The sequence below is a fragment of the Ornithorhynchus anatinus genome, chromosome 18 (genome assembly GCF_004115215.2).
Source record: "Ornithorhynchus anatinus isolate Pmale09 chromosome 18, mOrnAna1.pri.v4, whole genome shotgun sequence".
Classification (NCBI taxonomy): Eukaryota; Metazoa; Chordata; class Mammalia; order Monotremata; family Ornithorhynchidae; genus Ornithorhynchus; species Ornithorhynchus anatinus.
The window spans coordinates 5963057-5990350 of NC_041745.1; the positions used below are offsets into that span (position 1 = coordinate 5963057).

General features: G+C 44.4%; 1 protein-coding gene across 4 annotated transcripts in view; it reads right to left on the reverse strand.

The window, feature by feature from the left end:
* The window catches only part of DSCAM (DS cell adhesion molecule), a 515628-nt gene that overhangs the window by 60707 nt on the left and 427627 nt on the right, over positions 1-27294 (reverse strand). For all 4 annotated transcript variants that reach the window (XM_029046622.2, XM_029046624.1, XM_029046620.1 and 1 more), the window contains 5 exons: positions 25240-25310; positions 15699-15939; positions 14176-14322; positions 9572-9727; positions 8965-9098 (listed from right to left, as the gene is read on the reverse strand). In XM_029046622.2, the coding sequence (XP_028902455.1) occupies positions 8965-9098; positions 9572-9727; positions 14176-14322; positions 15699-15939; positions 25240-25310 (749 nt within the window). The remainder of the gene's footprint in view (positions 1-8964; positions 9099-9571; positions 9728-14175; positions 14323-15698; positions 15940-25239; positions 25311-27294) is intronic.

Genomic DNA, 27294 nt, shown 5'->3' on the forward strand with positions numbered 1-27294 from the left:
TAGGGCTGTGAGCTCCATGTGGGACATAGATTATGTCCAACCTTGTATCTACCTCAGTGCTCTATACACTTAGCGGTGTTTGGCGAATAGTGAATGCTTGACACATGCGGAAAAAAATCCCTTAAAGATGCCATACAGAATGTTGTATATAAAGTATCTTTGCCCTGAGCATCAAAAATCAAAATTAAGTTGAGCACCCTGTGCTTTCTGTCAGTATAAGTTCAATGTTTAGGGTCTGTAGCAAGGTCCAGCTTCCTTTCAGCTGTTCCTGGAAATTGGAGACTTTTTTAGGCTTTGACTGATGTAACAATTATGATTATTATTATTATTCTGGAATTGATTAAGCCCTCATGAGGAAGGTACAAGATAATCAGATCAGACTTGATCCCATATGGGGTTAACAATCACAAGCTGTAGGAACAGTATGAATGTCACCCCTTTTACAAATGAGGAAACTGAGGCCCAGAGAAAGGGCGAGAGGTTCTGACTTGCCCAAAATCACAGAGCTAGGTCTTGAGTTCCAGGTCCACACTCTTTCCATTAGGCCACCCTGCCTCCCCATCGCCTAAACATGCTTCCAGCAGTCTTTAACTATATATTCCTTCTTATTTTTTCATGTTCCATTACAACCTCTTCCTTTTCCCTGAATTACCTTTATATTCAAAGCCTCCCAGTCCAATTCAAACCCTGTAAATGTCAGGGAAGAATGGAGCTGCCTCAACGTGCATACAGCTGTGAAAGCTGTCTTCAATCAATCGTACTGATTGAGCACTTACTGTGTACAGGACACTCAACTGTCTTTTGGCAAAGCACCATTGATCATTCAGGCTCCACTACCTTAACTGTGTGCAGGACCCATAATCAGGTTAATCAGAGGGGAAAAAAAATTCTAAAAAGAGAATGATTAGCATGCTAAAAATAAGGTAATACAGTCCTAACTATGGTGGCTTTTTGTTACCTTTCGATCAGAGCTGTGATCTTTGAGAAGACTATGGTTCAGCCTGATTCTTTTTCATTATACACATTTCTCCTTCTTTGTGGAAGATATGAGATTTTCAGAGCCAAATTCTAAGGTTTATAAATCTCAAGTTCCACTCCAGTGGAAAGGTCAAGTTAGGCCGCTTATTCCGTTGGCTCTCAGCAAGTGCTGAAAACAATAAACTTCATGGGCAAGGGCAGCCGAGATGATTGGATGGATCAACAGAGGGTTAAGAAGTTCAGTAGGAATGTTGGAAATTTAGTGGCTGTGTCCAGGCTTGCCTCAAAAACATAGTCCCAATAACTTCATTGTACATTTGCACTTGGAGGGAAAGGGCCAACAAGTCTTAGGCACAAACGTGGGACTTTCCAGCCCTGAAGCTGAGCACCCTACATTTGAACCGTCCCAGTTGAAACTGCTCCAGCCAAAACTGAAAAACCTTGAGTGACCCCCTGATATTGGTCACTCAATATCAGAACGCTGGGACTGAACTATGGAGAGGCAGCGTGATCTAGTGGAAAAAACACAGGCCTGGGAGCCAGAGGACCTGGGTAATAATCCCAGTTCTCCCACTAGGCAAGTAATTTAACTTCTCTGGGACTCAATTTCCTCATCTTTAAAATGTAGATTAATTGTCTTTTCTCCTTCTTCCTTAGAAGGTGAGCCCCGTGTGGGACTGGGACTGTGCCTGACCTGATTATCGTGTTTCTTTTTTTAAAAATTACTATTATTTTATGGTATTTGTTAAGCACTTACTATGTGACAAGCACTGTTCTAAGCACAGTTAATCAGGCCATATACAATCCCTGTCCCATATGGGGCTCACAGTCTAAGTAAAAGGGACAACAGGTATTGAACCCCCATTTTTGCAGTTGAGGCACCTGAAGCACAAAGAAGTTAGGTGACTTGCCTGAGGTCTCCCTGCAGGCAAGTGGCAGAACTGGGATTTGAATGGTCCTCTGGCTCCCAGGCCCGGCTTTACCCAATGGGTCAAGTTGCTTCCCATCACTTAACTTAGTAGAGTACTTAGCACATAGTAAGTGTTTAACAAATACCTTATTATTAATATTATTTGGAAAACATATCTGGAGATTTAAAAAACACCCAGACTTCCAGGACTGACATTCTTGCAGAAAGCTCCATTAAAGAAACTTGCATTGTAACCCTCACCACGCCTATGCCACATCGCTTTTTCTTCCTGCATCCAGAGAGATGCGTGGTTTTGGAAGAACGTTCCCTAATTTTGCCATGACATCCTAGCCAAAATATACAGTGCATATGTATGTCCTGGTGGGTCTGGAAAGGCTCCCCCCAGTCTGGATAGTCACTGTGCAGATCCAAAGTGCCACTGCCCCATTATAGGTGAAGGTAGATTTTTTTTAACCTCATAATAGTTTGGACTGGGTAGTCCGACAGACAACAGACTGGCTTTACAAATATGTTCAGAAATATTTCTAGGGCCTTTCACCCTCCCATGCGGAGGAACCTGGACAGTAAAATGAAATGAAAGTGGCATTTTTCTTTTCGCTGATGTGAATCAGTCCTGGCCCTGGGCATCTGGCTAATGGCAAAACTGCACAAATGTAGCCTTTAAAAGTATAACAACTTGTTCGAATCCATATTCTAATGGTGGTGGGGTGAACAGAGGTGAACCATATTCAGGGAGCTCTGTGTGAATGTCTTAAATTGAGACCTGTCTTTAGAGGAGGAGTATGTGGAAGGAACCTAGACCTGGGAATCAGAGAACCTGGGTTCTAATCCCTGCTCCACCAGTTGTATGCTGTATGATTTTAGGCAAGTCATTTAACATCCCTGGGGTTCAGTTTCCTCATCTGTAAAATGGGGATTCAATGCCTGTTCTCTCACATTTAGACTGCAAGCTTCATGTAGGACAGGGACTCTGACTTGATTAACTTGTATCTACCTCAGTGCGTAGCCCAGTACTTGAGGCTAAGTAACCCATACTCTGTATTCGTATATACTCATAGCACATACTCAAAATACTCCCCCAAGCACTTAGTACAGTGCTCTGCACACAGTAAGCATCCAGTAGATCCCTTTGATTGTGAATTTATCTGTGCCTAGGTGGGTTTGCACTACTTTTTGGCTTACTTCTCTCCTCTCTCCTTTACATCCATTCTGATTCATGATTTGCAGTACTGGTATGCATCTTGGTGGTTGGGGGAGATGAAGGACCCCAGTATGGCCCAGGGCCCCAGATTTTGCCAGTCACAAGGTTTGCTGGAGCCCGTGGCTGAGGTCTGGGTTAGCCTAGCCCACTGCTCCTACCGTGGCCACTAGAACCACAGCCAATCAATCGATCGTATTTATCGAGTGCTTATTGTGTGCCGAGCACTGTACTAAATGCTTGGGAGAGCAAAATCATAAAACAGAATTGCTAGACACGTTCCCTGCCCACAATGAGCTTAGGGTCTAAAATCCACTCCAGCCTCGGATGCAGGGGAACCTTCCAGCATGGGGCAACTCTGAGGATGGCACTGTGTGGGCAGAGAAGCAGTGTGACTTAGTGGATAGATCACGGGCCTGGGAGTCAGAGGATCTGGGTTCTAGTCACAGTTCTGCCCCTTGCCTGCTGGGTGCCCTTGGGCATGTCACAACTCCTCTCTGCCTTAGTTCCCTCATCTGGAAAATGGGGATTAAGACTGCGAGCCCTATGTGGGACGGAGATTGTATCTAACCCAATTACCTTGTGTCTACCCCAGAGTTTAGTACAATGACTGGCACATAGTAAGTGCTTAACAGATACCAAAGTTATTACTGGAACTGGATCGGCATCGGGAGGGGATCCACAGTGTATAGAAACTACTGCCCCATTAGAATTCAAGCCCTCAGCCCCTCTTAATAATGTCGGTATTTGTTAAGCGCTTACTATGTGCCGAGCACTGTTCTAAGTGCTGGGGGAGATACAGGGTCATCAGATTCTCCCACGGGAGGCTCACGGTCTTCATCCCTATTTTACAGATGAGGTGACTGAGGTCCAGAGAAGTTAAGTGACTTGCCCACAGTCACACAGCTGACAAGTGGCATAGCCGGGATTCGAACCCATGACCTCTGACTCCCAATCCCGGGCTCTTTCCACTGAACCACGCTGCTTCGCCATTATAGCTCTTCCCTATCATACGGCTCCCAGGCCCTCAGCAATGTGGTCAGCGAACGACCGACTGCCCTCCCTTCCTCCTCCTCCCGACCAAACCCCAAACTAGGAAAGACCCGCTAGCATCCGCGTGGCTCAGTGGAAAGAGCCCGGGCTTGGGAGTCAGAGGTCATGGGTTCGAATGCCACTCTGCCACTTGTCATCTTTGTGACTGTGGGCAAGTCACTCAACTTCTCTGGGCCTCAGTTACCTCAGCTGTAAAATGGGGACTAAAACTGCGAGCCTCACGTGGGACAACCTGATGACCCTCTATCTCCCCCAGCGCTTAGAACAGTGCTCCGCACATTGTACGCACTTAAATACCAACAACAACATCCCTCAGAGTTACAAAGAAGCGAGTCTGGAAAACAGGAGGGGACAGGAGCTTGGACCTCAAGACAGATGACCAGGAACCAATTGGGCATCATCGGAGAGAAGAGGGGAAAGACAAGGCTCTGCACCTCCACCCTCCTCTCCAAGGCTGCTCCCCCAAAGAATGGCCGTGGAGTTGCCGAAGGAGAAAAGGGGTCAAATTGATGAATTTAGAGGAAAAAGAGGAGTGAGGGCGCCCTCTGGTGCCTCTCCTCGTCCACAGACAGAGTCTCACAGGAGGGGACTGAGATTCTCCAGCACAACCTCCCGGCCCCCAAATCAGAAACAATTAGAAAGGTCTCAGACCAGATGTCCCACGTCGGGCGGGGCTGCCCCCAAATACTCCCCTCTCCTCCTATCCCACCACCTGAACGCCCCCCAAAAGTGAGGGCTCTAGACTGCAGTGGCCAGGGCCGGTGACGATCCTGACCACATAAGGATAATAATGTTATTACTCATCATCATGGTATTTGTTAAGCTCTTACTGTGAACCAGGCATCCACACTCCTTTTCCTGACTCTGCATGCGTGTGTGTGTGCGCGCACACACGCATGTGCTCACGTCTAATCCCGGATCTGCCGCTTGTCAGCTGTGTGACCTCGGGCAAGGCACTTCACTTCTCTGTGACTCATTTACCTCATCTGTAAAATGGGGATGAAGACTGTGAGTCCCTTGTGGAACAATCTGAATTCCTTGTATCTATCCCAGTGCTTAGAACAGTGCTTGGCATGTAGTAAGCGCTTAACAAATACCATATGATTATTATTATTATGAGGGGCTGTCACCCTTTTGCCTGTGCAACTCTTCTTTTTCTTTCTCCGACTGCCTCATCATCAGAGCTTACTGGGTGCAGAGCACTGCATTAAACACATGGGAGAGTGCAATAATAGTAATTATGGTCCTTGTTAAGCACTTACTATGTGCCAAACACTGTTCTAATCGCTGGGGTAGATACAAGTTAATCAGGTTGGACCCAGTCCCTGTCGTACAAGGGGCTCAGTCTTAATCCCCACTTTACAGATGAGGGAACTGAGGCCCACAGAAGTTAAGTAATTTGTCCAAGGTCACACAGCAGACACGTAGCGGAGCCGGGATGAGAACTCATGACCTTCTGACTCCCAGGCCCGTGCTCTATCCACTAAGCCATGAGAGTTGTTAGGTACATTCCCTGCCTCAAACGAGCTGCTCTCTGCATCTCTTTTTCTGTTTCCTATCTCATTCTCTCTAGCTTCCTGCCCTGCGTTTTCCTCACCCATGATGCCCAGGCCTGTGGCCCCTCCTCCTGGAAGCCCAGCGCCCTCTCCCACTTACAGCTCCAAAGACTGAGGGCATTTCCTAGTGCTGGATGGGCTCCTTTTAGCAGTCTGTCAAATCTACCTACAGAACTGCGGTGGCTGGAGGAAGCGTGGCTTCCGGCTTCGCCGTCGGTGGCCGGAGTAGCCTCCCTCCTCCTTCCTGACAGCAGGGGAGCACACAGATTCCCCTTGCAAGAGAACAGGGTGGTCAAGTGGTTGGAGCCGAACCCCGACTCTGATCTCCGGGGCTTGCCTGATGCCCGAGGCAACCTCCCCTCTCCTGACCGACATCACGGCGATGCAGATTCGGCCTCCCTCCGGAGTGGGGGATGACTTATTTGCCTTTATGGTATTTGTTAAGTGCTTATTATGTGTTAAACACTGTTCTAAGTGCTGGGCACTGGTCAAAGGCCACTCTTCAAACACTGGGAGGGTTCTGACTGTTTGTTATCAAGAATATGGCCAGGCACTTAATAACCAGAGGACTGCCCCCTCCAAGTACCTACTTAGTTAATGCTCTTAAACGGTGAATGTCAAATTGATTGCTTCTACTGTCTAAAATCTGCAGCCTACAATTTATCCCTGTCTCTCCTCCCTCCTAAACTGAGAGTCCCTTGTGGGAAAGGAACTGCATCTGAACTATTTACCTTGTGGCTCCCCGGGCACTTAGAACAGTGTTTAACTCACCGTCAGAGCTTGATGTAAAAATAAAAATAACATTAATATGAATATTTTAAACCCTTAGTTAACTCTGATAGCCACATTAGGGTTGAGGTGATGATTCCTTAATAAATAAGATGAGTTTTCATTTTCTATTAGCCAAAGATTCCTGTCTACAGCTAAGACAAGAATCTGCCAGAAAGCAAGAAATGAAATCACAGACTGTGAAACTGAATGAGATGACGCCTTGGGTTACTCATTCGTTGTATAGACACAGGTGACAGTGATCCAGCTCTGTTCCCTCCCCTCATTACAGTCAGCAAAGGATCACTTTTCCCACCTTATAAACCCTTCTGAAATCACACCTCCTCCAGGGAGTCTTCCTTGCTTATTTTTCCTCTCTCCACCCACTTTCCCCACCCCCCTACTGCCACTTCAGCTCTTGGGCATTAACTTGAATACTATCCCCCACACCACCCCATTCTCCCCCCATCCTTACCCCCATGGTATTCACGTACATAACTTTAAATCCCGTCGCCTCCCCTTCCAGGAATTTATTTTAATGTCTGTTTCCCCACTGATCCCGGCTGACATTTCCACACTACATCCGAGCCAGGTGACTATCAAACCCACAGCAGAGCACCCAAATGCTGTACACCCACGAGTTGCATTAACTGAGAAGCGGTAGCCAGCTAAGCCAGGCCGGTCATCACACCTTTCCCCTGCATTGATTCCATCTTCTTATTTCTATTTTTGAAGGGCTCTTACTTGGAGGGCTCAAAGTTACGATAGTCTTTTAAGAATCAAAAATCGCTGCCCGGATCATTTTTCTGAAAAAGCATTCGGCCCGTATCTCCCCACTCCCTCGGCTGCCCATCCACCTCCACCTCAAACGGAAACTCCTCACCACTGGCTTTGAGATGCTCCATCAACTCTCTTTGTGCTACCTAACCTGACTGATCTTTTACCTTGGGTAGGGTTGTTACCCAACCCACACACCCCGCCCACACACCCCGCTCCTTTAACACCAACCTTTACCGCAATCTCATCTATCCCTTGGGCTTGAAACTCCCTCTCTCTCTTAATATCTGACAGTTTTCCACTCTCAACACCCTCCTCAAATCCAATCTCATCCAAGAAACCTTTCCAGACTAAGCCCTTTATTTCTCTTACCCACTCTCCTCCCAGTGAGGACTACAACCTTGGCTGTGTACCCTTAAATAATTTTGATACTCACCCCATCCTTATACTCTACCATTTCCCCTATCCCTAATCTATTTTAATGTCCTTTTCCCTCTGAGCTCCTTTGGGCAGGTCACTTCCCTTCTCTGAGCCTCCGTTACCTCATCTATAAAATGAGGATTGAGACTTTGAGCCCCATGTGGGACAGGGAGTGTGTCCAACCTCATTTGCTTGTATCCACCCCAGCACTTAGTACCATGTTCTAAGTGCTTAATACCATTATTTTGGTTAAAGACTGCGTCTACCAACTCTGTCATTTCCCAAGGGTTTAGTACAGTGGTCTGCTGCACACAGTAAGTGCTCAACAAATACCACTGATTGATTGATAAAGGGATAAAATCCAAATCTGGGAAGGTAACCCTTGTCATCTTGAAGGGTTGGAAAAAGGGGGAAGAAAAGGATGTGGGAGACAAATTTAAACGATACTTTTTGAAGAGTTTGTTATTTGTACCGGTTTGTACGCTCCCTGGGGGGCAAGTATCATGTCTTTTCCTGCTTTTGCATGCTGTCTGCCTCCAAAAGGTCCTCGGGATATGCTGCCTCCATTTTTGCTGGAGTACCTCCCCTTGAAGTTACAGATAGTAAAATCATTTGAAGCCTAGAGCCACGATAAGTGTAGTAGCCAATCTCCAAACAATTTTAGAAGATTTCACAGAAAATGATGGTATTTATTTGAAAGTGTAAGGGAGTGACAGAAATAACTCACTGTCATCATTTTATGATTTTTGTCAGAAAGAAACAGGGGCCTGAGGGTTTATGGACCTCAAGTTGGGGAAGATAAAGCGCCTTGAACCCCAGAAACAGTTGAGCTATTCCAAGCATGTACCCACAGTGTCTCTTACTTGGCTCAGTGTGTCTAGGAGGAGGAGGGGGCTGAGGGGTAGAGGCTGGGGAAGAGAGGAGGAGGAGGTGGAGAAGGCGAGCAGTGAGAAAATCACTAGCTGCTGTCCAGAGCACATCAGTGGGCTGCATAATTAAGGCTTCGGGGCTGTGGTTTCGATAGCTGCCAGGTGGCTCGGAGGAAAACCAACCAGCTAAACACAGATTGACTTCAGCAACTGTCCCCCTTAATATGATTCTGTCCTATATTTTCCTGTGAGCCATACATTTGGGCCTTGGAAGACAATGTGGAAAGCGCATTAAGTAGGTGGAAAACCAAGGAACAAACCTCAATCTGTAGAACGCTACAATTACCCCACAGGAAGGAACTCAGCTAACCACAGACGGTTGCCCCAAAGCCACTTGGTGGCTTTTTAACTTACGGTGGGATACGGGTGTGAGCAGGATATGGTGTACTTTCGGATGATGCCATTCAGCTTGGAAGGAGGCAGCCACGACACAAAGACGGTGGAGGCTGAGGCCGCTGCGGCCTTGACTCCAGCAGGTGGGCCTGGAACTGGAAGAGAGCACATGCGGGCTCAGAGAAGGCACAGGTATACCATATGCAAAACGCAAGAATTTCCTGGGTCGATTTTGCAGAAGAGCAATCCTAGGAGTGCAGCCCAGAGGGTAGGAGTCCCATTCAGCTACTTGTTTTTCCCCCTTTCTACATGCTGAGAATGTCTCTGTCATTGTCTCTGCCCCTCCACCGTGCAATTTTCCCCACTCACCGAGCATCATGGGAAAACATCTCTCCCATTGCAGGGAGGCTGCCCAGTCTTGAGACTCTGCCTTTCCTCATTAAAGAAAACTGAATTTTCCAAACTCGAAACAACCAGATTGAACTCAAGGAGTTTCCAAAAGAACATGCAGCGATTTAGCCATTTGACTTTGTGGTGTTAATCCAAAGGTGCCAAGAGCCCACTAGTGTGTGACCTCCTCAAGCCGCCCAGCTTCCCCATCATGATCTACCAGAGGAGCAGTCCTTACCATCCTCTTTGGTGCGAGTAAAAATCTGTTCGCTTCTGACCCCGTCGCCGGCTCGAGTAAACGCCAACACCTGAATGCTGTAATTGGTGTATTTCTCTAGCCCATCTAGCTCCAGGGAAGGTTGTGTAGTGGTGACATTTTTAATCTCTCCCAGCTCTGGAAAGAAAACAAAAAACAAATAAAAAAACCAAACCAACCCTACCATGTTACCAGCAGTGCTATTCTTACCCTGCATTGTACTTTTTGTCCAGTATGGCAGAGTGCATATCCATCTTTAGCACATTTAAATTACACAGAGGGGTAATGCACATTCATTATAAAACACAGAACACTATGTAGCAATTTGGAAAAGATAATTCACACACAAATTGCTTCCCAAGAATCCAAGGCAGAAAATAGGTCTAAACAAAACAGAACAATTCCCTCAAAGCCAAATCTTATAAACCCACCTTTGATGGAGAAAGATTTTTCCATAATAATGGTGCCCCTGCTTAAACTGATTCAGGAAATGTTAAACAGACTCACAGAATATAAAGGACACAGTCCCATCTCAGTGGGCTTACATTATGAATAGGCTTTATTTTTCTACCTTTCTTGTCCACAGAGAATTTCAAGGTCATATCCTAAACTTACCAAGTCAAAGGGATTGCATCCTTGAGGGACATTCTTTTACTCTTGAAAATGACCTATGATTGGCAAGCAACCTTATTTCTCTGAGTGAGCTACTTAGCTTACTCTGCAGAAATGACACTGACATGTTCCTACACGTTTCTCAATAAACTTGGTGTTAACGAAAATGTTTCATTTTTCAGGATTGGAGTAAGCTCTCATTACTCAAAGGTGGAACATAACGCTCACCCCACTTTGCATTTACTGCTACATAATTAAAAGAAATTATAGAATCTCCTAGATAATAGATCACCAGTATCTTGCCTTTTCACCTTTGAAATTCAGAGTAAGGATGAAACCTTCAGAGAAACTTCTCAGCTGGCAGGGTGAGGGGGGAGGGGAGGTCTCAAATTAAAAAAAAAAAGGGCAAATACAGGTCATTTGTCAGCATTTAGATTGAAGTTTGCAGTGGCAATTTACTGGGACTTTGGAGCATAGTTCTGACCCCTCTGCCTCCATTTTGTGTAGTTGCCTAATTCCCAAAACCACATTTGAACACATTTAATGATGGCAAAGCTGGGTACTGAATTTCAGCACAAAAGATTCTCACATTAAGTTCCTAAAAGCTAAATCTAGAGAGGAGACATGATTGCTAAGATTGTATGTTCATTTTTCAGGTTTAGCAATTAACTTCTTGCTTTTTACCTTGCTGAACAGAATCATAAAGGTTAAGTTTGTGTTTGTGATTTTGATGACAACTTAGAATCTTGTCTTGGTATAACTGTAGGGGGAACAGAGTGGAACTAGTTCTAGAAACCAAAAACATGAAGAAACAAAACACAGATAACCCTGCTGGTAATATTAGTCACAGTAAACCCAGCAAGGGGGGAAAAAAAGGAACATTACCTGAAACCTAATTTGAAACTACAAGAATTTGTTTTATGAGTGAGAGTTTTGGAATGTTATTAGTATCACGATGAACAGTAGTTATTGAGCACCTAGTATGCTAAGATCCCTGTACCGAATGCTTAAAGAAATCTGCCAATCACTCCAGAATCTGATTAGCATATCAATATCTCTCAGGCTTGGGTTCTTTTAAATACACACTAAGGGTCACTTCTCAGTGAATCAGCACACTCGGGCAACTTCTGTTTTATAAACATTGAGTTGCTGTGTCTCGGACCCTTGTGCTTTATGTGAATTAGAAGGTCCAGAGCACTGTACTAAGCGCTTGGGAGAGTACACGACAATAGCACTAGAAGTCACGATCTCTGCCCACAAGAAGGGGAGACTGTCACTGAAATAGAGACAGGGGAAATGGCAGTGTATAAGAATCAGTACGTAGGTGTTGTGAGGCTGAGGGTGGGGTAAATATCATGTGTTTAAGGGATACAGGTCCGAGTACCCACGCAATGCTGAAGGGGGAACAGAAGTGAAGGCTTAGTCGGGGATGGACTCTTGGAGGAAATGTGATTTTTGGGAGGGTTTTGAAGGTGGGCAGAGTGGTAGACTGTAGCATATGATGGGGGAGGGATTCTAGGCCAGAGGGAGGACAGGAAAAGGGTTCAGAGGTGAGACAGATGAGACTGAGGTACAGTTAGTAGATTGGTGTTAGTGAGGTGTGCTGTCTCTTTGACCTACTTCCCTCCACCTCTACATTACGTGGAGAAATATGTTGGTTTCATACTGTGCTTCTCCTTTTTTTAGTACTGGGCTAATAACTGTATGTTTACCAAAAGTAGAATGGAATGTTTCTTTCTAATAGACAAAGGAAATAAAAAAAGCAAATGAGGAACTATTAAAGCTCTTTACATGTCCCCTTGTCTCCCCACCCCTGACCTTTTATGCCTTTTCCATTCTTATTCCTTTCTATTACCCACAAACACATTTCTACGGCCTTCTTGCTCTTCCAGCTCTAGCAAGGCAGACAAAAGCAGGATTGTGGCAGTGAAAGAAACAGAATATGGAAGGCAAAATCAGGCAGAAGAGAAGCCTAGGTGGGACTGATACTTCTGAGATTCTCCCCACTCCCTCTCACTCCCAATCCTTGTTGTTAAAACTAGACACAATTAGAATGAAAAACAAAACCTATTTGGGATGATATGACCCTTCTCTGGTGCCTCAGGGCCCACTTTCTTTTTGCATCTAGTTATTTGCAAAGAAAGGAAAAGTGGGCTTCTTTTCACGCACCTAATATTTCAAGAGGAAACATAATGAGAAGTTATGAGCCCAGAATTCTATAATAGTCTCAGTTGGAAAGGCACTGAAAAGCCTTTTTGGATTATATTTAGCACTAATTTTCATAAATGTTTATCAACTCGACACTTAACTCTGTTCATTTACTCCTGGTGTTGTATCATAGGGGTTTCCTGGTGGGTTATTTTGAGGGAGACTGTGTTGTTGCTACTGTAAATGGCAATAAAACCATTTTCTGAAAATAATCAAAAAACATTTTGCTTATGCCAGGAGATATTTAAGATGTAGGTCCCTCCCCAATTCAAACCTACAGTATCATGTGACATCATCATTTTTCAAAACAGGCCAAAAATGGGGCCATCCCACCTCAGCAATAGATAGTGTTATTACTCAAACTCTTTTTTCTTGATGGACCTTAACCCACAAACTTTCAGGATAGGATCTGAGGGCCAAGATGTACTTCATATATTAACTGAATTACAGTGGTTCTCTCATTTGTCCTCTTTTTCACAGTGGCACCATTGGTGGTTTATTACAAAACTAATTGTGGTTTTTTTTGCTATTTCAATTACCGTGAAATACAATTCATCGTGGCCAAAGCCTACGGTTTCAGTAAAGATGCTCAAAAATGTATTCAGGCTAAGAAAAAAAGCACTGAAATCTAAAAAGAACATCTGGATTAACGGCACTCTTTATTCTCCTTAAAGAGCTCAAAATATATTGCCTGACACTCCAATATTAACGGGTCCTAGTATTATTACCCTCATTTACACGGGAGAAACAGAGGTCCAGGATCAATCAGTTCTGGAGTTTGGAAGAGAATCCATATCTTCACTCAGAGTGAAGCAGTAGTTTTACCAGAAGTAGCAAAAGCAATAATTGCTTTGATTTGGCAATTTGTGAAATTTCTTAAATCTAGGATTTACTCACCCAATCTCCACTTACACTCAGTTCTTTCATACCACCAGTTTTTACTCCACAATTTGGATAGGGCAGCATTAGGGAATTGGGGACATTTGTCTGACATCTTTCTGGATGGATCACAACGTGATGTCAGAACAGTCAGTTACGTCCGTGTGTGTGGATCCCATCAAGGATCTCGAACTACAGTGGGAGCTTTCCTTTAACTTGAGATTCATCAGAACTGTAATGTCTGCCAGGAGAGTGCCATTTTCTTTCCTCACAAAACGGACAGTGAATAAACATTCGGTTGCCAGAAATGACCCTGGAAAATGGGGAGGCCTTGAGAAAATCAACATCACTTGAAGAAAATCTAGAGAGTTCTGGAGTTTAGGAATGGAAGGCTCTCCACAGAGCGGAATTTCTCCCCATTACCCAATTGGGCCTCTCCCCACTTCCAAGCCTGAGAGCACAGATCTTAAGCATTCTCCACTGGGCGCACTTCTTCAGGCCTAATGAGAGATCATTCCTCCATGATTCAGACCCCTTGTTCAGTCACCTCCTTGAATCATTCTCGAGGGGAGATTGAAAGGTTTGTACTGCCCGCAGATCCAGAGTGAAATAAAAGGATAACTTTGTAGGGATCTGGTGTTCATGTGGCCTGCCTTAAATTCCACCCTCCTGACCCCAGCAGCAGAATGAATGATTTGAATGTGTAAACTTCCTCAGAGGGTCCCGTTATGCCTGTCAAACACCTGTATGGTTAGAAGATACAGATGGAAAGATGGGATGCCCACCAGACAGTAAGCACAAAGTCAGAAGTCCCAGTCAACGCATCATCCTATGGTACTTTTGTTGTACTCGAAGGAACTCGAAGGACCTTTATTACGGCCTCTTACCTCCATCCAAGAGATTGGCCCAGTAGATAACTCTGAATCCCTGGAGAATGCCATTCAAGGCTTCTTTGGCAAGCGTTGACCAAGATATCGAGATGGTTTCTGGTGACGTCGCTATGGCTTGGACATTTTCTGGGGGGTAACTGGGCACTGAAACCAAACAATACAAACATGAGATCTCGGTGGGCTTCGATTCCAACGTGAGCATTTTGTCTATTTCATCACTGAACCCCGAGAGTCAAAGAATAATGAGTCCCTCTTCCCCTGAGGGTTTTTTTAAAAATGGTATCTGTTGAGCACTTACTCTGTACCGGGCACTGTACTAAGCGCTGAGGTAGATATAAGCTAAGCATGTTGGACACAGTCCCTGTCCCACACAGGGCTTACAGTCTTAATCCCCGTTCTACGGATGAGGGAACCGAGATATAGGGAGGTTAAAGTGACTTGCCCGAGGACCCACAGCAGACAAGTGGCGTAGCCAGGATTAGGACCCACGACCTTCTGACTCCCAGGCCCGTGCTCCAGGAAATGGAGCAGCGAGGGAACTGAGTTCCTGCAGTGACTGGACATCAACGTCGGGTGAGGCGTAAGGATCCTGTGCTACATGAGAAATCAGTGCATCGCATATCTCCGGATTTTGGGTACTGTGGTTGTTTGGAGCCTCACATTCTCAATGCTGGGAAAGAGTTTGGTTTTATGTGGCTTTTCTGTTAATTAAGTGGATTGATCCTTTCTACCCACTGGGGGGAGCTCACTCATTGGGTGAAGTGCGACTTGGAGAAATGCATCAATGCTGAGCTCCCCTGCTTTTTCAAACAAATCCAGCCCTGAAAGGAGAATTCAAAAAGCTTTGTAGATTTTGGGCTTTGCTGGCTAAAACGCACCTCTTGCATCTTTTTTTTTTTTTTAAGTGCTTAATATGTGCCAAGCACTGTTCTAAGCGCTGGGGTAGATACAAGTTTATCAGGGTAGACAGAGTCTCTGTCCCACGTGGGGCTCCCAGTCTAATTAGGAGGAAGTAGGATTGAATCTCCATTTTACAGTTGAGGCAACTGAGGCACAGAGAAGTTAAGTGACTTGCCTGAGGTCACACAGCAAGCAATCGGCAGAGCCGGGATTAGACCCAGGTCCCCCAACTCCCAGGCCCATACTCTTTCCACTGGGCCACGCTGCTTCTCCTCTTAGGGAAACACAGAACTCGATATTGAAATTGAAAGAGGCCAATCAGAAGAGAAACAACGCTCACGCCGAAATGGAGTCACGCCAAGTGATACCAAGAGATAAATGAAGGTGACCCACACCGATCGGTGACCGGCAATCGGAGGTCTGACCTGTATCACCCAAGACCCCTAACGCCCTCCCTCGCTTCCTCACCAGCCGGCTGACTGGGTCCCCGGTGCTCGACCCTTAATGATCCAAGGGCAAGCTGGTGGGCAGATCAGGCGGTCGAGGCATCCAGATCTCTGCTACTTTGGAAGAGAGCAGAAAGGCTGGCCAGGGGTTTCCCTCGCCCAACCGAAACCTACCGTCCTCTAGGGTCGTGGTGATGATTTCCTGAGAAGAAGGTCCCGTCCCAGCCCGGTTACAGGCCTGTACCACCAGGCCGTACTGGGTGAATTTGTTGAGGTTGTCCAGAGTGTAGATCTCACTGTCCCCGGTGGTGTCAATACTGATGATGTTGAACTGGAAGTTACCTCCTGTGCTGTATTCCCGGTATCCTATTTGGTAGCCACGGATTATTCCATTTTGCAAGTGTTTCTTGGGAGCCTGGACGGGAAAAGGGAGACTAGACTTAAGCGCAGGGGCATGGTAACTAGACATCGAACCTCCTCAGCATTTTTATTTCTACAGAGGGTAGCACGGTAAAATTGTTTTCAACCTCACTATTTAAAACTAGGTACATACTATAACTAGTTAATGGTTACAAGTCTCACTTTGATGAAATGGAAATTTTTGTTGTTCTTCATATGCTGAATTGAACAAACATTCAGACCAAGAGCCCAGAAAATGGATACTACTGAGAGTAGCAGAAACCCTTAGGAACATTATCCTTTAAAAGCACTAAAGACAGCTTCCACATAAATTTTATACTAAAAAAGTTTTGTTTTTTCCTAATATCACATGGACATTCAGATGGCTATTTACACAGACACTCAATGATAGGAATAGGAGCAAATCCTAATGCAAGAGTTCATAAAATGCCAATTATAATTGATAGGTATCTACCGTCTTCATTTAGATCGGCAAAAGTTATTCCATTTGGTAGTGAATTAAGTTCAATTAGCGCAAAGATTGGACAGATACTGTTGACGAGGAGACTCTGTCATATGAGTGTAAGCAAAACGCTGGTTAGTTCAGAGAGTCCTCTGTATAGGTCAGAGGTTTTGGACCAGTGAATCAGTAGTATTTATTGAGAGCCTACTGTGTGCAGGACATCATAGTAAGCGCTTGAGAGAGATTTTACCACCCCACTAAGGTATACCCACCTCTCCATCTTGCCGGCATCGCTACTATGGCAGGAAGACTGCCTACTCGGGGGGGGAGCCAGCCTGGAGGAGCTTTAGGGAAGAACAGAGGAGAGATAACACAATACCACTGGGTTTCCCTCCTCTGCTCTTCACTGCTGTTCTTGTTTGTTTCTTTGTTCGATGGTACTTGTTAAGAGCTTTCTATGTGTCGAACACTAAGTGCTGGGGTAGGTACAAGTCGATTAGGTCGGGCACAGTCCCTGTCTTGCATGGGGCTTACAGTCTTAAGTGGGAGGTAGAATAGGAATTGAATCCCCATTTTATAGCTGAGGAAACTAAGGCACAGAAAAGTGACTTGCCCAAGGTAACATAGCTAGCAATCAGCAGAGCCGGGATTAAAAACAAGGTCCTCTGTCCCCCAGGCCCATGCTCTTTTCAACAAGAGCAGCGGCGTGGCTCAGTGGAAAGAGCACAGGCTTTGGAGTCAGGGCTCATGAGTTCGAATCCCAGCTCTGCCACTTGTCGGCTGTGTGACTGTGGGCAAGTCACTTAACTTCTCTGTGCCTCAGTTCCCTCATCTGTAAAATGGGGATTAAGACTGTGAGCCCCACGTGGGACAACCTGATTCCCCTATGTCTACCCCAGTGCTTAGAACAGTGCTCGGCACACAGTAAGCGCTTAACAAATACCAACAAAAAAAACAAGTCATGCTGTTATCTGGGGGTCTCTGGACTAGTGGGAAAACTTGAAAAGTAGGGTCATGCTCTCCCTAAAACAGTGATGCACTGACAGTACATTCAAATTATTTGATTATCATAGTTGGGTCATATTTAAATGATCACCCAGTGTCAATGTCTCTTGTCAAAGATTTAAATCCAGTATTTGCATCCCTCCACTTTTCTGAACAGCCTGCTGCTAATATTATTCCAGTGTATTTTCAATAGCTCCACGCATTTAGGTAGTCAATTTTAGATGATCATTTTTACGTGTATACTTTAAAAATACAGGCCTCTAAAAACCATCAGAATAATGTTAGAGGGTCCATCGTTGGCTCTGAGATGAACTTGATAGATGTTTGTTGGAATGGGGAAGAAAGTATACAACATGACATCTTCAGAGAGCAGCATAACACCTTCCCTCCAGATGGCTTTAAGTATCACATACTGCCCATGCCAAAACTTCCAATGCTCAGGAATAGCAAGCATACACTTCAAATACAATTTCACAAAATTTTTTTTGTTAATAGAGGACTTGGGTTACATATGTACAAGTATGATTTTAGTAAATTAAAAAATGGTTAGTGCACATATCAACAGCCAGGTTAATGTAAGAATGTAAATTCTCCTTCTCAGAAAAATCCCCCAAATTCTCCAATTCATGGGAAGGGAAAAAGAATACTATGAATTGTAGTTTGATTTGAGCTCTAAAAGTTTCCCGATGTAATTTTCCTGTCCCTCTGGCACATGGTAAAGGGATAGGAGTGGATGGAGGGGAGAGATGGATGGCACACAGGAAGAGCCCATCTTGAATCCCATGATCTTCAGGTGACAACCATTTGAAGAAGGGATGGAAACACTGCAGCTTTCCTCTTTCTCCTATATTTTTAAAGTTCATTCTACAGGATTTTCCCTGAGAAAATCTAAGAGGAAAATAACAAAATAGCACTTTAAAATTGCCAAAAGGCTGTGGATCACATCCTAACTCTTCAAACTCTCTCTTTCCTTTGCCACCAGAGACAGTGAATTTAGTTAGCCACAGAAGACCCTCTGGGCACGCAGGTCGAAGAGACCTTCTGGGTCCTGAGGTCATCACCACACTCGACTCGAATGAATTCAAGTTCTAAGCCTCGGTTTGTCTTTCCTTGAGAGAAAACTAGTCTGCTTATCTTTGTAATGAGGGTGGGGGAAAAGGAGAAAGGTAATTTCATATTTCCTATATGCAGAACCAGAGAAAAACCAGAACAAAGAGCGCTTGAGCATCCGTAAAGTCAGATAGCTAAGAGTCTCATGTGTCTCATTAACCCACCAGGCACCATACAGTTTATATAATCAAAGGACATGCTAAACCTGAAAGTTCAGTACAGTCAGTTCTCCTAGAGTACATATTTTCATGTGCATGTTGGCCAGGGTGTGACGGGAAAATTAAGGTTCGACCTCCCCACAACGCACACCTTGTTGGATACCGTGTGAAGGTAGTGGGGGGAAAAAAGGGTTCCAGTGAGAGGGTGGGGTTTTGAACAGAGCAGGGCCGTCAATGATGCCAGTCAACATATGGGGTTCGTCTAGAATGTGGTCCTCAGGTTGCAGGAGAATAGATTGTTAAAAAAAAAAAAAAAAGGAACAATCTGGGAGAACCATATAGATTCCCTGCTGGCAGGGGAAATGTCATATTCTATCTTCTGAAATAGGGACTGCTAGCAGTCGGTGAAAGGGGAGTTGGATTTTAAAAAGAGTATCATTTTTTTTTTACAATATTTGCCTTTCAAGGGATATTTTCCCTTTCCTAGAATGGGGGCAGTTGCAAAGAATTCCCTTTGCTTTCTTCTTCCTGCAGCAGTTGAGTGTGTTTGTATGTGTGCGCCTGCATGTGTACACACATGTTCATGTTAAAGGGTGAAGTTTCTGATGGTGAAACTCCATCTGTGTCTTTGTGCACAGGCCAAACTGAATAGACTCATGCAAGATTGTCGATCCACTCCACACTCGTGTTGAAAAGGATTGCTTTCTGAAAGAAAGCAACCATTTCCGCATTTGGGATGCACGCTAACTGCCTACATGGGATCTAGAATACAGTCACTCACTCAGCCGGTAGCATTTATGAAGCACTGAACACAGAATTCCATAATAAGCGCTTGAGAAAGGACAATAGAAAACACATTCCCTGCCCGCAAATTAGAATGAACCAGGAAATTTAAATATCATTCTGCAGCAAATCCTCCTGACGACTATAGGGAGAATTAACACCATACAAGAATAGTTCTATTCAAATCCAATTCTGTGTGCAAAATATGGGGTTTGCCAAGCTTCTTATGGTTCTCTATCCCATTTCAACCCCACCACTTCAGTCAAGTCTAACCAAGTCAACCCCCATTTCCGTTGCCTTTTTCCCAAAAAAGTGTTAACTCCTTTGCCTCAGCTTTAATTTGTAGGCTCTTTTTAGCTCTCATCTCATCTTTCAGCTACCTCCAGCAGCTATGCCCATTGTTAGCTTACATTTTCTCCTGCAATTGCTCAGAAAAGCCTTCTTTTCTTCCTCCAAGAGCAGTTGCTCCCTCCTTCAAATCCCTCCTTAAATGCACTTCCTGTGAGAAACCTTCAGTGCTGATCTCCATGCCAACTGTGCCTCCTTGCCAATTTGTTTGTATTGTTGTCAAGAGTATTTTACGTGTCCACACAAATTAGGCGGCAAGCTGCATGTCCTTTAAAGTGTTAGTAGAGCATTTGAAAACACACACACACACACACACGCACACACAGAGCTTCATAAATATTAATGACTGGCAAATATATAAATCCCCTTTTTTCAGCAAAAAGCTTTTCCCCAAATGCAGCAGTTAGCGGAAAATGCTTCATTCATTCATTGTCATATTTATTGAGTACTTACTGTGTGCAGAGCACTATACTAAGTGCTTGGGGAAGTACAATATAGCAATAAAGAGAGACAGCCCCTGCCCACAATGAGCTATGGAGGATAACCATGCCACACACTGAAAAGTTCTCCATTCAGCCTTTGGAATAATCTCCCAAGGGTGAAATATACTGAAAACTTCCACTTCCTTCTTGGTGCCTTGTCCAGCCTGCCTTCTGCTAGGACTGCTGATATGGAGGACTCAAAGGGGTAACTAACCCAGCTGTGTGTCCCCCTTATCCATCCCTATAGCTGACACTTCACCCTGCCTCCCCCAGGTCTTTCCTTGGGTCCTATTGGCAAGAAAAATAACCGAATTGTCATTTGTTGCATGGAAGCACCTGCCACGGTTTCTCTGGCTGAATTTTCGCTCTGGTCTTCTAAAGCCTCTGCTTGAGCCAAACAGCCACTCTCCTGAGAGTGGCCATGCTGGGCTGGTCTGTCTGCTACTCCATCAGCTTTTTTTTGTTGTTTTAATGTTACCTGTTCAGCGCTTACTCTGTGCCAGGCACTGTACGGAGCACTGAAATAAATGTTGTTTAAGGCTAGCCTCACTGTGCCTTTTGAAAGACCATTTCCCTGCCCCTCGGACAGGCCTCCACTTCTGATCTCGCTTATCCTCGCCCAGGGAAACTGTATTGCGGCGAGCACTGCCTCATTACCGGGGAGCTGACTGTCCACGACCTTGCTTCTGGGCTTTCTGTTTGCCACTGGAAACTGATGAAGCCTCTCAAGAAGCCGGATGTTCCTTCTGCAGTAGGTCTGGGTCTCCTGGTCACACGGGAGATTGGATACCACAGTGCGGCCTAATGAAAAGAGCACAGGCCAGGGAGGCAGAGGACCGGTGTTCTAATCCCAGCTCCGCCACTTTCCTGCTCTGTCACCTGGGCCAGTCACTTAACTTCTCTGAGCCTCAATTCCCTCATCTGTAAAGTGGAGATTCAACACCTGTCTTCCAACCCCCTTAGACTGTGTCCAACCTGATTATCTTCTATCTACTACAGTGCTTAATATAATGGTTGGGACATAAGTACTTAATACTATTAATATTATTACTACATCCTAGGCTGGTGTAGAGAAGGGTTAAGTGTATGAGGCTATAAAGCACAGAATGAGGGTGCAGAGTCAAAGGAAAGGGATGGTGCAGCACCAGGGAGGCTTGAGACTGAGGAGAGAATGACCAGGATGAAGGAAGCCCAGTGGCTTTGGTCTGAAATACGCAGCCGTTGGGGACTAGAAGGGAGCTGACAAGGGAATGATTCTGAGGTTGGGTCTCGAATGATCCTGATTGCCCTTGATGTAAGAAAACACATGAGCAGATATTAGACCCCCTGACACACATACACTTGAACAGAAACACATTCAGTAAGCATACTGAGTCACAGTACTCACCAAAAAGTTACAAAGGTTACAATCTCAGTCATCCTGCCTTCTATTATGATTGTGCACTCTTACCTTTTGAAAGAATTTGTTGCTAAAATGTTCCAGTTTGTATAAAAAATAGAACCAGTTTTAAGTTTTAGAGAGGCAGATTTACATTCTGAAATAAGTCAGAAAACCCAAGAAGAATGATGATGAACTTTAAAAAAATGTCAGAGATCATTTTCTTTCCAATTTTCCTGCAACCACTCAGAACTCAGAGGAGAATTCTGTGACTTTTCTAGTCAGTATTTTACTTAAAATACCAAAAAAATGTATTCTAGGGAGAAATCAGAGATTCTGAAATATTTTTTCAAAGGCATTTTTCTAAGACTTCAGACTCTTTAGAACTTTCAGAATAAAAGTGGAGATTAAAAAATATATATTGAGGCAAATCACTGTGACTAAGACCATCTTGAAGTAAATGAATGACACTGGGTCTCCTAATTAAGCTCTTCAGAATGGATCTGTCTTTCAACTGTATTTTTCTTCCTTACAATCCATTTTAACCTTCTTTGGTACACTGGAGTGAAGACATGACTGTGATGTGCCAGTTTTCATAAAAACAGATATATGGAAATTTATTGTGGTGAGAGCTCTAAATGGATGAACCTAGTCCATCCTGTCAGGGCAGAATAATTCATTCCAGTTCATTCTCTGGTGCTTCACTTAGCCTATTTTGCAGTCAAGGGGATCAGTCAAGCAATTAATCAGTGGCATTTATTGAGCACTTACTGTGTGCAGAGCACTGTACTATGGGTAAGCTCGTCCTCAACACAGCTCATTTTGGGCAGGGAACGTGTCTACTAACACTGTTATATTTTACAGAGTGCTTTCTAAGTGCTTAATACAGTATTCTATGCCCAGTAAGTGCTCAGTAAAGACAAATGATTGATTGGAGACTGCAACAGAGTTGGTAGACATGATCCCCGCCCACAATTAGCTTATGGTCTAGAAGGATCACAGACATCCCCTTCATTGCCTTACAAAATTTTTCCAAGGAAAAGCAGACTTCATTGAAGGATATTACCCTGGAGATATGCCTAATTTTCCTTTTTCTATTTTATATTATTGTCCTCTTCTTCATTGATTCCCTTCCACATATACCCATGCTACTTTACCCAGTAGGTTTAGTAGAAAGAAAAGGACAAAGGGAGGCCTCCTGCATATATGGCCAAAGGAGAGTTTCTTTTGCCCTTAGCAAAATGACTAACTCTAATTGAAGGATTTGCCAAGGCAGCCTGTCATCTGGGATGTTCGTGGACAGGAACAGCAGGACAGAAGGAATCCCAAAGAACGCAGGCCAGTCTCGTGAAGACCACAGCGGTTCCTGTGGCCACCACCTGCCGGGTTAGGGCCCTTGGGCACAACATTCATACTATTCTGCGGTCACTCTGGCCGTAAATGGATCCAATCTGTAAAATACGCTTTTTGGGCACTAGTGCAGCATGTCACATGCCTGCCTGCCCTACTCGTTTACTGCACTCCATCTCCCAGCAGGAATACCACCGGCAAGAGCGAGACAGTGTGATGGGCACTGGGCAAACCCAATCACTGGGTCTTGTGCACAGTTTCTCAGTCCTCAAAGCTCAGGACCAAAGCTCATCTGTCATTCCCAATGGGAGACTCCTGCACCATCAACGACATCACTGGGTTAAGAGATTTAGATGCCTGCATGCGCAGTGAATCCTTCTCAGTTTCGTAGTTGTAATGGAACACTGGAAGCCTTGATAAAGAGAATGACAACCAGGCTGAATTCTCAAAGGCGGTATTCTCTGAGGGAGGGCTGACATCAAAGAGACCCCTTTCCCAGTAATAATTTTTGAAATGCAGCAGCTTCATTTCTGGGTGTCTTTCCGAGGTTTAATGGGTCAACACACCAACTTTTTCAGAACTGGAGGGTTTTTGAAAATGGTTGTGGGGTGATGCTGCCTCACCCCAAGGCCGACATCCCAGAGACCCTGGGGGATTTTATAGCTTCTAGGATGAAGGGCAGAGTGAGTCAGCATTCCGGGTAAAGTGGCAGAAACACGTTTGGTTTCATAGCTTGAGTGCCTTTTATTATAGCAGGTGGTGGATGTGTTCGCAAAGATGAATTATACCCCTTGCAACACTTTCGGCAGCCTGCTTTATTTGTGCAGCTAAATCAATTTCATGTTCTGCTGTCCACCAGAGCCTTAACTCAGAGCTCTTGCAGGAAATAGCTGACACAAAGGGGCTTGGTGCCTTAGTGTGGGTTAATACAGAGCCTCCTGAACATCTCTTCCTCCCTCCCTCTCAAAGAGTGTTGGAAAGCAACAATGAGGAAAGAATTGTGACTTGGACTTCAGTTACGCCTCACTTACTCCAAGAAGTTTTAATTTGACGGGCTCAAACTGTCCTACTTTGCTGATTTACGAATTCTCCTTAAGTGTAGACCAACTCCACATAATAACAATAATAACATTGGTATTTTTTTAAGCGCTTTCTATGTGCCAAGCACTGAGGTAGACACAAGGTGTTCAGATCAGACAGAGTCCCTGTCCCACATGGGGTTCCCCGTCTAAGTAAGAGGAAGAACAGGTATTTTATCCCCATTTTACAGATGTGGAAACTAAAGCAACTGAGAAGTTAAGTTACTTGCTCAAAGTTACACAGCAGGCAAGTGGTGGATCTGGAATTAGAACCCAACTTCTTAGGAAGGGCAGCTCTACGTGTACAGACACACACACTCTCTCTCTCTCCTCTTTCATCCTTTGCCTGAGAAGGAATTTCATTATATTCAATGCTCAAATGGAGATAAAATGTCAATCTGTTGGCAATCTGTGGAATTTCACCTGCAGTGATCCTAGCTCCATTCTTCAGTATCCCTACAGGCTTCCCACACTTCCTTTCCCCTCCACTTCCAGCTGATGTGGACTAACCTTTGCTGCTCAGGACAAAATTCCTGATGCCCCTCAAGTCTCCAGTGCCATGGTTCTTTCCATCCAGCGAATCTACAGCCATCTGTCAGCTCTTTCCTCTCTTGCTCACGCCCCCACCCTCTTCAACCGCAGCTCAAAAGTTGTGATAGGAATGTCGCGTATATGGATTTCAACCATTGCTTAACCAAAGGCCTGGCAAATTATGGTTTTCTATGGACACATCAACAGATATGGGAAACTGATATAAAGGGCTTGGAACTCTATCTTACAACAGTGGACTTGAATTTACCAGAAAAGTCAGACTTGGGCCTAGAGGTGTTCAACATAGGTTAAAAATGGGTTAGTTCAGAAATGGAGGGATTGATGGAATGTTAGACATTGAAGTCATGAATGGGGACTCTTTCCATGAATTACTAAAAGTCACTGATAAACATTTTGAATCGACCTCAATGATCAGAACTTTCCTAGAGGACCTTCTATTCTTCCCCAAAGAGACTTAAAGTAATTTATTTTTTGCGTGTGTTTTTGCCCCACTTTCAGAAAAACCTTTACCTAAAGAATCTGTAAATTCCACAACATTTTTCTTTAATGAACTTCCCCAGTGCACGAAAATCAGCATGAGTAGAACTTGCTCTTTGACTTTTGTTTACCTTCCAGGTGACCCTGATGCTTTGAGAGGATATGGGCTCTAGCTGAACTTCCTGAGGTGGACCATCAGGAGCTGTAGGGAGACAAAGAATCCAAATGCAGAAATCAGTTCCCAGCCAAGGTGAGCATGGCAATCCCCCTCCCCATCCTTACTTCCCAAATTCCAAGATGTTGCTATGAGAGTATATCCTTAGCCTTGAAGGATTCACAGAGCAGCAGGGATAAACATGACATGTACGTCGTTCTTAACAGAAACAAATGCTATCACTAAAGTCTTCCTCAAACCGTCTGACAGCAGGATTTAATAAACATCAAGATCCAACGTGTTTGTGAATACGATGGAAGGTAGTTAAATGAGATTTTCTTTCAGGGAGCCTTGTTCAGTGACACATATAGAAGGCATTTTTCTTTGCCTTTGAAACCTTGTTTAGTGATATGCCACATGGGTGTCGCTTGAAGCTGCTACCAACAGCACAGAGGCAGCACCCACTGAAGGCTCAGTACTAGAACAGTCTTTGATCTCATCAGCCTACAGCTGCCAATTAAATCCCTTTCGTTAACTATTTAACAAAAGGCACATTTAAGGACATAAGTAGGCACATTTTGGCCAGAAGTTTCCAGGGGCCTGGGAGGCTGTGACACAAAACTTGAAATGGCAACAGCATCAGGTGCTGCAAAACAGAAAGCAGGTTGGAGATCTGGGTAAGGGGAGAGGTGTCTGGGTTTGTGTGTGTATAATAATAATAATAATAATGATTGTGGTATTTATAAAGCACGTACTATGTACCAAACACTGTATTCATTCATTCGGCTGTATTTATTGAGCGCTTACTGTATGCCCAGCACTGTACTAAGCACTTGGAATGTACAATTTGGCAAGAGATAGAGACAGTCCCTGCCCAACGGGCTCACAGACTAAACGACTGTACTAAGTGCTGTGGTAGATACAAAATAATCAGGTTCCACATGGGGCTCAGAGTCTAAGTAGGAGGGAGAATAGGTATTGAATTCCCATTTTGCAGATGAGGGAACTGAGGCACAGAGAGGTTAAGTGATTTGCCCAAGGTCACATGGCAGAAACGTGGCAGAGCTGGGATTAGGACACAGGTCCTCTTATTCCCAGGCTGCGTGTATGTGTGTTTGAATGCGTGAGTGTCCGTGTGCACCAGCAGATGCACAGTATGCAAGGGACTATCTGTCCCATACTGGTCTTTGCAGCAAAATTGACCCCATAGGTAAATGTCACCATCTTTGAATACCGGTACATTTAGCCAGAAGGGCTTTGAGTGAAACCCATGGGCGCATTAAGCAAGTTTAGTTGATATGCCATAGCGCTAAGACATTTATTAACATGCAACTGAGATGCTGTATCTCTGCCCAGCCATTTATTAACATGTAGAATCGAGAGGCTGTACGGTAAGACATTTATTAACACATTCAGCTGATATGTACTGTTAAGGAACTTACTGTTGGTCGGCCATACCAGAAAGACATATTCAATGTTAAAATCTACTTGGCTATCTTAGCTGAAGAGAGTTTAATAGTTTACAGATTAATAAGGAATCCATGAGAGACAGTATGGAACTGGGAGCCAGGAGACCCAGGTTCAAATCCTAGCTCTGCCGCTGATGTGTTGTATGTCGTTTAACCTCCTCGACCTTCAGTTTCCTCACCTAGAAAATGGAGATAATAACTTGATCTCCCCACCTCTTACCCTGTGAGCACCATGAGGGATGAGGACTGTGTCTGATCTGATCACCTCTATTCCAGTGTTTAGACACTTAAGAAATACTTAATAAAGATCACTGACATCATTATTAACAACAAATTATTTCCCTGAATGGGGCTTTGACCAAACGTGGTACAACAAAATGTATAGCATGGTACATGTCTTAGCGCTATGGCAACTGAGAATAAGAAAATACACAGGTGCATATTGTATTCTTCTTTAAAACAAAAAAACACAAATTCAGGTTTGTTGAGACTATTTCTCGAGAAATATCAACCTGATCTAGTAAATTAAAATAATCCTTTGAATTGTCTCTCCATATTTTATC